At 47.4% G+C, this 15,103-nt stretch overlaps 1 protein-coding gene across 1 annotated transcript in view; it reads left to right on the plus strand.

Moving 5' to 3' along the window:
- Positions 1 to 6,690: 6,690 nt before the first annotated feature.
- PARVA (parvin alpha) overlaps positions 6,691 to 15,103 on the plus strand; it is a 173,432-nt gene continuing 165,019 nt past the window's right edge. The window contains exon 1 of the mRNA XM_082683120.1: positions 6,691 to 7,031. Coding sequence (XP_082539246.1) covers positions 6,896 to 7,031 — 136 coding nt within the window. The 5' untranslated portion in view covers positions 6,691 to 6,895. The remainder of the gene's footprint in view (positions 7,032 to 15,103) is intronic.

A 15,103-nucleotide genomic window follows, 5' to 3' on the forward strand; every position in this document is an offset into this window, starting at 1 on the left:
TCTTCACTTTCAGTGATCAAAGAAGTCCCCAGGAGGCTCTGGCTGGCTTTTCTTCACCACCAGCACCCTTGCCCAGCACCCCGACTCTGCAACCAGCCTCCTCTGCTTTGATGTGGTCAGACCACTCTGATTATTAATTAAGATCCAGACCCTTTGTAGGACCCTCTTCATGATCTAAGGGACATTTGTCCCTTAGACATGTATTATTTTGGTAGGCAGCCATAACAAAGGACCACAAGCTGGATGGCTTAACATAACAGAAATGTAATCTCTTACAGTTCTCAAGGCTAAAAGTCCAAAATGAAGGTGTGTTCCCTCAATGCTTCCTTCTAAGCCTCCCCAAGCATCCTTTGGCTTATGGCAGCATAATCTCAGTGGCTGTCTGTCTTCTGTGTGTCTTGCCGTCATCTTTCTTCTGTGCATGTTTGTGCTCAAACTTTCCTCTGTCAAGGACATTGGTTTTACTGGGTTGGGAGCGCATTCTCATCTGATTTGCCTCACATCCCATTTTAACAGAACTAAGGGCATCTGCAATGACTCTATTGCCAAATAAGGTCACATGTTGAGGTTCTGGGGTTAGGGTTTCAATATATATTTTAGGGGACACAACTCAGCCCATAACAGATGGTATTCACGTTTGGGAAATGTACAACTTTCCCCAGTGAAAACCTCTTCCAGTCTGACTTGAGCTTAATTTGAGGTGTGTTACCTCTATATTCTGGGCTTTTAATCTATACAACAACAACAACAAAAAGTAACACAGCAAAAGAAAAAGGAAACAGAATGCTAAAGACAAGCTGCTTAAATATGACAGGTACAGATCAAAAATACGATTTATGAAATCTGTCTGAATGGAGCAGACTCCAATTTTCTCTCCATTGTTTACCAGTAATAGTTACTCTTTCACTATTCTTTCATGATTACCCTACAGGCTACAACACGATTGCTTGATTTATCAAAGTCCAATATAAATTGTTACCTTCACTCTTTCCCAGATAGTGCCTGGACCTTGGAACTCTAACACCATTTATTCACTTTCCAATTGAAATGATTTTGCTTGTGCATTTTAATTTGATTTCTATATTTTTAAACACTATAAGACATTATGATATTGACTTTATTTAGTCAATATCCTTTTGAATTTATCCTTTTATTTGTGCTTTCTTCCTCCCTGTGTCACCAGGCTTCCATCTGGAATAATTTTCTTTATGTCATACACTTTATTTCAGTTTGGGTCCGCTATTGACAATTTTTCTCAGTTGTGCTTTTTAATGTAAACGCCTTTATTTTCTCTTTGTCTACCAAAGGACAGTCTTTTCAAGTCCCAAACTAAAGCAAGCAGGGGGAGGTTCCTGGGAGGTCCCTGGTTTGGTGACCTCTGGACATTTGTCTGCTTATCCCTGTGAGCTTGGCACCTGCACTGCTCAACCTCCCAGCTTCCCAGCTTTCTCTTCTCAAACTGGTTGAAAGTAGTCCCAAGTGATGGGCTCGCCTCTCTGGGGTCCCTTCTTCTCCGAGACTGTGGCCCTGTGTTATTAGCTTTCCAATGCTCTCAAGAAGATTGACTTTACACTCAGTGTCCATCTTTTCCAGTTCTCAGTGGGAGGTTTGGCCCATGTTATGTAGTCTGGTGACATGAGAAACTGAATGCCCCTTCCCCATCTGTGTGTCAGGATTCCTGGAAGCTGTCACATAACACATTTGGTCTCATCCCCTGGGTCAAAGTTTAGTCATGCGACTGCACCTAGCTGGAAGATACAGTCTTTATTCTGAGGAACCACAGGCTAGCTGAAAATTGTGGTTTCTATAGATATTTGGGTGAAGAGATTCTAAAGGCTATGGTATTAATCTCTCAGTTATTGGCTATGTACTCTGAAGCAAGTTATTTAAACTCTTCGAGTTTTATGTTACTCACCTGTAAAGTGGAGGTAATGATATCATTTATGAGTCTCCAAAGAAATGTAATAATCAACGCTTCGTTGAGCTAGGACTTGTTATCTGCTAGGCACTGAGCAATGTAGTTTATTTACATTCTCTTGATCCTCCCAACAACCTTGTGAGGCAAGGGTTCATTTGTTCTCATTATGATGAGAAACCTGAGGCACAGAGATGTGACATGATGAGAAACCTGAGGCACAGAGATGTGACATCATTTGCACAAAATGGCACAGATTACTTGACTGCAGAATGGCAGTTCGAACCCCCAACCTTCACCATTACCTGCTCCTGCCTTGTAAATTACACTCCCCGCCTCCCATGGGAATCACTGAGGGACGATGAAAGAACCAGGATGGGAGCAATGCTGGGTGGTTGAGAGCAGCACATGTTCCGCTAGAAACTCCTAAGGGAAGGTCTGGGGACCGAAGAGATCTAGTTTAAGACCAATGGAATTCTGAGTGATATGGGAGTTGGAGGAGTTGGAGGACGAGGCCATGGAGATGAAAGGGACCCTAAAGGGCAGGCGGTGCCATCATTGTATATTGAAGAACCATATACATATAGAAAATTGTTGAAAGTATTAACTGCATGCTCCATGAGTTTCCAAAGTGAATACACCTATGCAAGCTGCCCCCAGATCAAGAAAAAGAATACTACCAGTCCACAGCCTCCCCTCATGCCTTCCCACCCACACTGCCCCCTTCTGGCCACCCCCCTTTCAAGGCTCATCATTGTCCTGACTTGTAACATCAGAGATTAGTCTGTTTTTGAACTTTATGCGAATAGAATTGTCTTTTTGGTGCATCTGATCCTTTTTCACTCAATATTGTGAGCTCCATTTCTGCTGCTCCTTGTGGTTGCAAATTGTTCATTATCCTTGCTGTATAATATTCCATTGTGCAGCTATCACAATTTATTTATGGCTTCAACTTTTTATAAGCATTCGAATGGTGCTGCCATGAACTCTCTAGAAGATGTATCAGAGTGCACAAATGTACTCATTCTTCTTGGGTCTAACCTAGATTGAAGTTGTGGATCACCAGGGGTGTGTTACATTTTTAGCTTTAATAAGCACTGCCCTCACTTTCCCAGCGATTCCATTTCCCAGAAATGGAAGTAGAGAAAGGACAGCCATTCATCCAGGGTCACTCAGCCACTGATTCAGGACTGGAGCCTGGATTCACGCTCTCCCGGAGGCAGGATATCTAGTCTAGATTTCAAGGAGAGACTGACCTGGAGATTCAGTAGAGTCTCACAGTAGCACATATTTCATTTTTGAGCTGCTTTTATCATTAACCCTTGGATAAGGCGAGACCAATGACCAAGCATGAGAGGGGCAGCTCATCAGTGGAGCCATTATTATAGATACCAATACACAGTGAGGGGGCTGGTGCAGGGTTTTCTATGCATCTTATCAAAGAACAGCATGAGGTCCTTGATTAAGCACCTTTTAGATTCTACCCAGCCAGGCCGTGGGTAAATGTCTTCTCGTATATTAATTCATTTAATCTTCTGAGCAGAAACTAGATCATATCCATAAGGACTATAAACACATACTATCAGAAAAGTGTGTCTGAACTCTGTAAGCACACTGGAGCAGTTGGAACAGTGCTTTCCAAATGATCAATGGCTAAGGACCAATCCAACCCAGACCAACATTTTTGGAAAATACAATAGAAAAAGAATTACCAGGAAAAAAAAAAAAAAGATATTCCAAATAGCAGCTTTCAATTTTTCTTATTATACTAAATAAATACAGACTCGCATGGCTAAATTCCTATAAAAGTTTCTAAACACTAAATTTCTGTATTTCTATCATTGAGGACCAATAACTGTTTGCAGATCAACACTGGTTTTCAGACTACACTTTGAGGGGCACTGATTTATATCTCACTGTTCATACCCCAACGGAAATCTCTCAAGAGAGATTGGTAATTATTTCACAGGCAGGAAGGTTTGTCAACAAGACATTTGCAAAATATGTAGACCCTGGAAACCATTCATACCCATACAGGTTCTGTTTACATTAATGGGACTTCACCATTTCACTGTCTTTATCAACATAACTATTCCAAAAATATCTTTCACAGAAAGATAAGAGTTACAAATAACTTTATGGTGAGCACCTGCCTTTGGCTCAGGTCATGATCTCAGGGTCCTGGGATTGAGCATCATGTTGGGCTCCTTGCTTAGTGGGGAGTCTGCTTCTCCCTCTGCCTCCCACCCACACCACTCCCATTCCTGCTCGCTTGCATGCTCTTTCTCTCAAATAAGTAAGTCCAATTAAAAACAACAACAACAACAACAACAACAACACAACTTTATCATGCTTTTCAAGACCTTCTCCCAAAACCTTATTGAAATGAACGTAAAACCTTTAAACTTTGCAATAGCATCAGAAAGATTATTTAGTCTTCAAAACTTTTTTACCTACCAATCCTAAACTAGTACAATCGTTAGCCAAAATTAAACAAGCACCCCCTCATTAAAAGACCTTCCTTAAACCAGATTCCAAAACCTTATAAATATCTGCCACTTTGCCCTCCCCCAGGCCAAGACGCAACCCAGTCTTGGCCAAGGCAGAGCTCTCCTTACCATGGTGTACAATAAATTCAAGCTTGGTCTTCTCCACAGCTTATTTTGCTGGTATTTTCTGAGAGCCAACTTTCAACAACCAAGACTGTTCCTCTTTTGTAGTCTTGCTCAGGTGCTTTCAAACTTTAGTATGCATAAACATTACCAAAGAGGGCTTGTGAAAGCAAAAGCATGCAGGAGCAAAATTTAAGAGATCTCCATGTATAATTTTGATCGCACCGTATTTAGGACTTAAGCCTTGCTTACAGACACCAGCAACTGGTGAAAAAAGACCTATTCCTTGGTTTCGCCCCAGATGTACTGAATCAGAACTTCTAGAGATGGGGCCTGTAAATGTTTATTACCGACTCCCTGAGGAGCTGTGATGCACAATCAGGTTAAAGAACCACTGTTCTGTTCCTCCACTTCATTTTGTAGATGGAGAAATGGAGACCCAGATAAGTGAGTAGAGTTGCCGGCGATCACATAGATATTGAGCTGTGTGCTCCTGATTCCCTGACAGGAGTTCACAGGGTTGGAGATCAGATGTTGGAGATATGTTTATGTATCCAATATCCTGAACAAGAATTATTAGTGATGTAAAACATAGTCTATTTTGGCTTCTCCATATCCCTTTAAGATTTATCAAGGTGGTGGTTGGCGTTGGGAGGGTGTTGTAATCTTTCCTTGCTCCTAGGTGAAAATTTTAGCAGTCAGCATGACCTCCCTGCTTTCCGCTAGTTAAGAGGCATTGGTTAAAGTATATAAAAAAAAAAAAAAAAAAAAAAAAAAAAAAGAGAGAGAGAGAGAGCGAGAGAGACAGAAAGAAAGTATAATTTTCAAACAACAACAACAAAAAACAACCCTGAAAGGTAGGATTATGACTCTTACACCAAGATAAAATGAACACACACTCCCCTGAGAATCTATTGGTGGTCTTGTGTGTTAAATTTTTGTTCTCAGGAATTACTGCTTGTCAGTTTGCTGATTAGCTGGAATGAAGGCGGATGTGTTATTTAAAGCTTTAGGAACACGTCCTAGGAAGGAAGCACGGGTTGGCCCTCTGGGGAGCTGCAGTGGGCACTGGGAAGAGATTCGAAGTCCAGGCAGCTACTCCCCCGTGGCTTTCTGTTATTCAGACCACCTGGCTTTTTGAACCCACTTCCTTGCTCCCTTGGTTGGTTTCTCTGCTGATCCCCTGCCTACTGCTAAAAACGAACATTCCAGTAATGGAGTCTTCTGATCACCATTAAGTGCCTGACTTCTGACAACAGTCTCTAACTTAGTTCTGATTTTTGATTGAGATCATCTGATTGGCTGCTCTCCAGTCAAACATTTACTCCCTTTGGGGCCGGTGGTCACCCAAGGTCAACCAGCTGTAGCTACTTGGACGAAACAGTTGCCAAGCGGGCTGTGTGAGGGGGAGAGACAGCCCCGAGAGCCCCAAACTTCAGGGGGGCAAGCACAAGAAAACGTGCCTTTTAATCCTTTCTAGCAAGTCCTTCAGTCGGGTGTTTGGTGCCACTCCATTATCCCAAATGAGTTTGGTTGCTGTTCGGTTGCTTTCACGCACCCAAGATAAGTTTGGGGTGCGGGGTTGTTTCACAGGACCCCATGGTCGTACCTTCCCATTCAATTTCCACCAACATTTGTGTGGTCCTCCTTTGTATAAGCCATTGGGCTTCCAGAAACCGCTAAGAAGAAGCCTCAGCCCCGCTCTAACGAACTTCAAACTTCTCACCCTGGGATGGAAGTGAAGAGGAGGCTGACCGCCATAGGTAAGCGTAGCAACATGGATATATGCCTAAACACATTTTGGTTCACTCTCTTTTCCCGGAGCGGACTCACGCTCTTTCGTGGACACAAGACATGGCCTAACCATCGTATAGGCAGAAATGCAGGGGAAGAGCGAGGTCCCCAGCCAGCAGGGACCCTGGGAGACAGAGCAGCAGGTCGCTCCGCTTCAGTCATCACCCAAGCCCCGATTTGCACCCGGACCGGTGGTGGGTGCCGAGCCCGGGGAACATGTGGCTTCCAGGCTGGAGCGCTCCCAGGCTGAAGGGTCTCACATACACACAGACGAGGCCGCACGGCCTGCAAGGGGGCAGATTTGGGGCACCCTCCCCGCTCCGGGCAGTCAAGGGGCGCGGGTGCAGGCCCGAACGGCCGAGGACCCCGAGCGCGCAGCTCCTTCCAGGGCGGAGGGCGGCGCGAGGGAGAGAGAGAGAGAGAGAGAGGGAAGGGAAAGGCGAGCGTGAGCTGCCTCAAATGCTTGGAATAATTCCGCTTCCGTTTGGAAAGCCGCAGCCTCAGTCCCGCCGCACCCGCCCAGCGCCAGCTCCGCGTCCCGGCCGGCCCGCGCGCGGCTGCCCGCTCCGCCGCCATGGCCACGTCCCCGCAGAAGTCGCCCTCCGTCCCCAAGTCCCCCACTCCTAAGTCGCCCCCGTCCCGGAAGAAAGATGACTCCTTCTTGGGGAAACTCGGAGGGACGCTGGCCCGGAGGAAGAAAGCCAAGGAGGGTGAGTGCGGCCCGGCCTGGCGCGCGGCAGGGCCGGGGCCGAGGGCGGAGGGCCGAGGGCCGAGGGCCGGGGCTCCGGGGCCGAGCGGGAGCGCGCCGCGGGTGCCCGGCGCGGTGGGGGCGCGTGGCGGCGCTGTGCGCGCGCTGCCCGGAACGCGGGGCCTGGGTTGAGCGCGCCCCGCGGCTCGTCGCCGCCGCCCAGCTCCAGGTGGCCGGGGGCGGGGGTGGGGGGTGCTGCTCGCCAGGGCCCGGCGGCGCTGGGGTGCGACGACCCGGGGTCCCGGGGACGCCTGCGCTGGGCTGTGGGCGAGAGCCGCGGGGCCGCGGGAGGCGACGGGGCCCCCAGGCGGAGGCGACGTCCTCGGGGAGGCCCGCGCCCCCGCCCTCTCGGCGCCCGAAGGCTGGCGTTTTCCAAGTTCCTGCGGAAACTTTCCTGGGCGCCGCACTCTCACTCGTTGCCTTCGTTGGCCTTTGAGATCAGCTCGTTGCCTGACCCCACGGAACCTCAGAAGCAGAGTTAGCCTCTGGATCTCGCGTCCGCCCGCGGGGCCCAGCAGGGCGCTATTAATGTTTGTTGAATGAATGAGTGGCTTTCCTAGCGGCCGGGCCCTGTAATAAGTGGCAAACTCTTACTCACGGGGAAAGCATGGATTAGACACACTCAGCATCGCACTGTGACCCTTTTGTCAAATCAGGAGTCGAGGGGTCTTGTAAAAATCATTTTCTTTTCCCCACCAGGGTGAATGGAAGTGATCTTGTTTTTTTTTCCAGGACCATTTGCATGTAAAATACTTTGTCTCATTGGCAGAGTTCACATCTTGGTTTTTGTTTGAAGTGACAGTTCAGAAGAAGCTCTAGTGATGTGTAGATAGAAGTTGCTTGGTTAAAATTTGTTATAGGCTGCTTGTGGTTTGGGAATATTGCTTTTGAAGGCTGTGATGCTGCGATGTAAAGTGAGTTCCGTGTTTCTGAGTTACCTTCTAGTGTAAAAACTTCCGTGCTGAGAGTTATACAACAAAGGAGTGAGAAGCAGTGAAACACAGCCCCAAAATGTTGTTCCTGGTTTGGTTATTTTGGTAAACCACTGTCTGAGTAGTATATAGCTGGTAGCAAATCATGAAATCCTGGCTTGGAAAGCCCTTAATTACCCTTCTAACCTTTTCCTGCTATAGTCCTGGTATGGGCTCTCTAGCTAGGACTAAACAGCTCAGAGTTTCTGAAGCTCCTGAACTACCGGGTGTGCTCAGCCCACCTTTGCTAACTCTTTAGAAAAGTTTGTTGTAAAAATACAGAGTTGGTCTCCACCTAGAGAGAGAGAGAGCATCTCTGGAGCCAGAAGAATGAATCTGATCGTAGCTCTTCACTTTTTTTTTTTCCCCCCCAAGGGGATTAGTCTGTTTCCTGGAGTCTTCCTTCACCAGTACAAACATCCTCTGTTCTTATAGTCGGTCCTCCTAGGCATGATTTTATGGCTTGCTGGTGTCCTATCCCTTCAGTTTCATGTGGGAGCCCTGCAAGAGACAAGGTCAGCTCAGTTGGGATTTGGAAAATACTGTCATGAAAGCTCCATTTTCAGAGGTGAGGGCAGGGGTAAGCAAAGCCAGAAAGGATAGTAAGGCACCTAGGGCCTAGCGACAGACCGGTGGAGGCTTTTACCACCTCGAGATGGGAAGGGACAAGAGGAGCCAACGGGAACCCACAGAGAGCTGCAACTATGGAAGGGGGAGGGTGCTTGACAGCAACTATGGCTGTAGAGAGACACAGTGGCTGGCAGTGATGGGGAGGTGGAACGAGGAGACAGTGGTACAAGAGATACTGTGTCTTCTCTCTTCTTGCCCTTGAATCTCTTGCGGCCACTTCCCATTGGCTGGACCCAGAGGGAAGGAACCTGAGCAGTGCAACCTGTAGGGGTCCGCTCCCTCAGGGCACAGAGCAGTGCAGCGATCATAGTGGGGCGCGCAGGGAAACGAAGATAACCAGCAGACCCTTCCAAAGTAAGCGGCCCAGAAACCCACATGGTAGCCTCAGAGTCTAGTCCAGCCCGCCCAGGTTAGAAGGGGGCTGGCCCCTCCTTTGTTCTAGCCCAGACACCAGGTTCTAGTATTGCTTCTTCTTACTCTGTCGCCTACCTCACACTGTTAGCTCACACTGAACTGGTTACCAGCTTACTTAAAAACAGTTTCATGCTTGTGGCTCCTGAACCGTTCCCTTCCCTGTCTCAGATTTACTCTGTTGGGTTTTTGAAATAGATGCAAGATCTTACTCTTGCTATCCTTAACTGTTAAGTCCTGACTCTTTTGTCATTCAGCTTATGAATGACAGCAGGTGATATAAATGGTAAGTTTGCTTCTTCTACAGGGGCCCACCACCACTCAGCCCCAACTGCTCGCTGCTGTGGGTGGTAGTTCTGTGAGCTCAAAAAAGGCAGCTGTGTGTGTGTGCTGGGTCTCAGTGATCAGTGCTTTCCCTGTCAAGGGCCCACTACCCATCACTTCAGTAAGAGTAAGGCTAGATCTTGCTCTGGATCCTGCAAAAACTCACAGCTCTGTGCTTTGCAGAAAGAGCTTTCTCCTACTTCTCCCGTACTAGTGTTCTAGAACGTGATTCCTCAGGGTCACTAGTGTGACCTTGAGCATGGAGTTCTCCTGGGTCCAGGGACTGCCATTCATTCACTTGACACCTGTTGTGATACCAAGATTGGAAAGACATACTACATGTAAGAATATTTAGTCAGTAATATAAAAATATATCTTTTTAAAAATGCCCACTACATACATCATAGAATGACTTTTGATATAAGTCGTTATAGAATGACTTATAAGTCTAGAATGCATTAAAAGTAGTCATCACTCCTGTGTTTTCAATAAAAAAATAATAACTTTAGAAAGAGAAAATAGGGGCTCCTGGGTGGCTCAGTGGGTTAAGCCACTGCCTTCGGCTCAGGTCATGATCTCAGGGTCTTGGGATCGAGCCCCACATTGGGCTCTCTGCTCAGCAGGGAGCCTGCTTCCCCATCTCTCTCTGCCTAATTGTGATCTTTCTATGTCAAATAAATAAATAAAATCTTACAAAAAGGAGAAAATAATAATGAATACTGTTATGCTGAAGATAAATTTAAAAAATTTTACCAAAAAAATGAATACTGTTATGCTGAAAATAAATAAAAAATAATTTTTTAAAAAATGAAATAAAATAAATATTTTTTAAAAGTGAAAAAAAAAAAAGAGAGAGAGAAAATAGAGGTTAAAAGCATGGTCTTTGGGACCAGACATCCTTGGGTTTGATTTCTGGTCCAACCCTTTATTTATTGCTGTGACTTAGGACAACTTCCTTATCTCTTGAAGCCTCTGTTTCTTCATCCATAAAATGGGAATAAAGCATGGAATATGCATAGCATGGTATGAATAATAAATGGTAGCTATTAAAATCGATAGCTCAATTTGACATAGTCTTTAAAATTTGAAATAGTCGGGGTGCCTGGGTGGCTCAGTGGGTTAAAGCCTTTGCCTTCAGCTCAGGTCATGATCCCAGGGTCCTGGGATTGAGCCCCACATCGGGCTGTCTGCTCAGCAAGGAGCCTGCTTCCCTTCCTCTCTCTCTCTCTCTGCCTGCCTCTCTGCCAACTTGTGATCTCTGTCTGTCAAATAAATAAATAAAATCCTTAAAAAAAAATTGAAATAGTCTTTTTGTTATGAACTCCGGGAGATTCTACAGATTCTGCAGATAGCCTAGGATCTTATGACTATGAAGCTCTTGTAACCCTGCTTTGGTCCCTTTGGAAATTAGGAATTTTTCCTTGTACACCAGATACTCCTGTTTCTATAATGTCGTATTTCAGCATTGTTTAGATGATTTTATTTATCCATTAGAGTGACGAGAGTGAACATTTGTGCACAAGCAGGGAGAGGGGCAGAGGGAGAGACTCTGGAGCAGACTTGCGCTGACTGTGGAGCCCCAGGTCGGGCCAGATTACAGCACGGAGAGGTCGCAACTAGAGCTGAAATCCGGAGTCAGATGCTTAACCAACTGAGCCACCCAGGCACCCCCTATTTCAGCATTTTAGTGCATCTGGGCCCATTGTCAGGAGTTGTAGTTAAGTGGCTTTGTTCTGTGGATCTTCTCTTTTGTGGTTCCAGCCCTCCTTTATGCTATATGCTATGTGCAGCCCTCTGGTATAGGTCCTGAGACTAGCCTTTCAGAGTCCTTTGCCCCAAAGGGTCACCTTTCATCTTTCTCCAGATCTGTCCTCAAGACTTGCTCTTTCCAGGGACACCATCTGGAATTGTATTTGCTAGTTGGCAGTGCCCTAAGCTGGGTCAGCAGCAATGATTATTCCTATCACTTACCCATTTATTATCCCTTAGAGTTTGACATTTTGTCTGGTGCCCAAAGTATCCAATAAGGGCTTTAACGTAATAATTTTAAAAGAACACTGGGACTTACTACTGTGGTTCTCATTGGCCTTCCACTGTAACTGGGAAAGATTCCCCAAACTCTGCAACATATTAATGGTTTCAGGAGTGGGGGGAACCCTGAGCTTTACTGAGCAATTCTCTTTTCCCTGAATCGGTGTGTGTTCTCATTTTCCAAAGTGCTGCCTCAAACCCTCACCACCCAAGCTCTTCCCCACACCGGGAAAACTAAGGCCCAAGTATGAACTTGTTCATTTTCCCTTTGCTCCCCTGGATCTGCACCTCCTCTCACGCTCCTTGCCTGCCTTAGTGCTTTACAAAGAGGTCCCTTGTCCCCTTGACTGTGAGGCCATTCATTTCTGCCCCCTCCTAGACTTGGCTTAGCCAGATTCCTTTGCTCTCATACCCTCCGTCTCTTCTATGCCGCTCTAGCCCCTGACATTCTGCAAATACGCCCAAGTCTTTCCCATTTGAAGAAGATCTCCTGGCCCTGGTTTCTTCTCAAGCTACTTGACTGCGGGTCTTTAAAGAATTGCCTTAACGGCTTTCCCTGGCTTATCTCCTAGTCACCTCTTGACCCACTAGCCTCATTCTTTTAGTAATCATTTACTAAGTGCCTACCATGGACTAGGCATTGTGCTGGGATATGGCCCAGAAAAACAAAAACAAAAAACCCCACAAAATTCTCTGCCCTCATGGAGCTTATATTCTAGTAGTGGATACAGATAATAAACAAGATCAATTGGTAGATTGTGTTGTATTAGAGTAGTGACAGAGGCTTTAGAGCAAAATAAAGCAGGACAAAGGAACACGGAGTGTTGAGGGTTGAGAGATGGTTGGCACTGTAAAATGGGATGTCTAGAAAAGACCTCTGTGAGAAGGGTATTTCTGAAAGATCTGAGGGAGGAGAGGGAGAGAGTCATGTGTATGTATTGGAGAAGAGCACTGCAGGCAGAGGGAATGGCAAATGCAAAGGTCCTGAGGCAGGAGTGGATCTGATCTGTGGAGGGCCGGTGAGGAGGTCGCTGTGACTGGAGGAGAGCGTGAGGACAGTTGTGGAAGGTGGTGAGGTCTCAGGGGTTAGATGGAGGGTAGGGGCGGGTTGTGTAGGGCCCTGGAGGCCATTGTATGCCTGGAGGCTTTACTCAGGGAGATGGGAAAGTTTCAGGGGGGTTGCATAGGGGAATAACATGACTGCACTTGTGTTTCAGTAGGATTGCTCTGGTGTGGAGCTGCGTGACCACGGGGGCCGAGCTGGAAGCAGGGACGTGAGCTCGGAGGTGGGGGAGACCAGTGGGGGCCTGGAGTGGGGGGGGGGGGGGCTGAATCCCGAGTGTAGTCGGAAGATGTGCGGTGGGTAGGATTCACCAAGTGGTTGGATGGAAGACGGGAAGAGAAGCGAGATGACTCCAGGGATCCGGATTTGAACGGTGGAGAGAGAGAGAGCTGACCGTCGCTGAGCTGGAGCAGTTGCAGGGGGATATGGTTTGGGGAGAAAGGCGGGGGGCTGTTCAAGAGAGGGGCCTGCTGGACTTCGCAGCGGCCGTGTTGAATTCACAGTTGGTTCCGGGAGCCGGGCTTGGGGTCGGGGCGGTGGTGTCTGGGCTTGGAAGTAGAAGAGGCCCAGGGCCTGTGCCCTGAGGCTTTTGAGCATGGAGGACCCATGGAGAGAGGCTGAGCAGGAGCGGCCCTGGGATGGAGGAAAGTGGAGCGCATCCACCTGTTCCACAGGGCAAGCTTCACAGGCTGAGGGCTCCCAGGACCCACCGTCTCTTTTTCCATCCCTGTTCCACTGGGGCTTTTGGTGGCAGTTGACAATTCTTCATCCCTTTTCCTCAAAACATCTCCCTTGACCTTATTCCTCACTGAAATTGTTCCCTGTGTCTCTGACTAGTCTTTCTCGGTCCTTCTCAAGTTTTTTTGTGCCTGTTTACCCCCTCACACCATTTCCTGGGGCTCTGACTTCCCCAGCTTTGTTCTCTGTTTTGGGGTATTCTTTTTTTTTTCCTCTCCCATGGATTATCTCACTGACTCCCAGGGCTTCAATGACTCTCTGCCCATTGATGCTTCTCAAATTGACGTCTGAAGGCCAGATCTCTCACCCGTAGGGCAGACACCACTCTCCCCCACTCCCCCATCTCCTGGGTCTCTCACGAGACCCTCCAACTCCACACGCCCTCGAGGACGCTATTACCCATGCCACTTGCCCTAGTCTGCTTCTCTCTTTCCACCATCCCACCAGGTGCCCGAAGCCGTGGGCTCCCTTCCTCTCGGCAACCTCCTTCTAAAGGGCAAATAGCAAATATTACAGACCTCACTGCCCCCCCCACCCCCGTCCCCCAGCCTGTCCTGGGTTCTGCCCTTGTTACCATAGACGGGAGGTGAAGGAACATGTGTGGCTGTGCTCCAGCTGGACTCTGACATTTGAATTTCATGTAATTTTCATGTGTCACAAAATGTTCCTTTTCAGTCCTTTTAAAGCTTGAAGCTACGGCCCTGGCCAGTGGTCCCCTGCCTCACCCCACTTCCCACCTGGGGTCCAGCCCCAGAAGTGCTCTTTGTCTTCTTCGAGACTCACTCTTTCTTTCTTTCTTTCTTTCTTTCTTTCTTTCTTTCTTTCTTTCTTTCTTTCTTTCTTTCTTTTTTTTTTAATTTTAACATTTCTAGTTTCCACCTGAAATGTTGCAGTATCCACTCCATTGGTCTCACTGTCTCTGGTAGTTTTTAGTTCAATCCACCTTCATCCTTTGGCCAATATACTGTTGTTTGCTAACACCAAGATCACGCCCCCTCAGTGTGTTCATGATCTCCCCAGCTGCTCCTTCTGTCACCCTTCTGCACCCTTCTGTCTTACCTCTGTTTCCCTTTCAGGAAGCCTCCAGTTTTAGCCGCATCCAACCACTCTTTATTCCCCAAACACATCACGTCCTTTCACATGTGTTCACCTCTATATGTGCTCTTCCATATTTCTGGCATGACCTTCATCCTCTCCTTATACAACAAACTCTTATTCAGTCATTAAAACCCAGTTCAGATAGCCCCTTCTACTGAATGCTGTCCTCAGCTCCCCTGGGAAGTGAGTGCTTCCTTCTCTGTAGTCCCACGCCCCCTTGTCTGTGGCTCTTTTGTGGCACTGGCCACGTTGCCCTGTGGCCCTCTGTGGTTGTGCATGTTACAGGCCATGCGGAGGGCCGGCCCCCCTCCGATAGGCCCCCTGCCCGGCGTAATATTTAACACATGATGATACTGGAGTTTCCATGCGATGAGTTTCCCCATATTTACCTTGGTGAAAATAGTCCCCCCGCTAACAGGTTGTGTAACCTTAGGCCTCTTCCTCTCTGCCCACTTCTCACATCAGCGGATTAGGCTACGTAAGCTCTCAGGGCCGTTGCAGCTCTGGTATTCTGTGATTTCCGAGCTCTTATTTCACCAGGCTTCTCTCAAATTCAGTTTTATTGTCTGTGTAGGGTGGTCTGGGAATGACATCATCACAAAGACCTCTTTCTTTCCTCTGCTAATGAAGGCACCTCCGTGTCGGGAGGAGGAGATGGGAACGAGGATAAGCGGGCCCCGGCCCAAGGACGCCTCCATATTAGGAATCGTTGTCTCACGGAATATCTCGATTTGGTTAACAAGCACAGTTCGTAATTATGTTTTAGCC

This window comes from Mustela nivalis (genome assembly GCF_964662115.1).
Source record: "Mustela nivalis genome assembly, chromosome: 9".
Classification (NCBI taxonomy): domain Eukaryota; kingdom Metazoa; phylum Chordata; class Mammalia; order Carnivora; family Mustelidae; genus Mustela; species Mustela nivalis.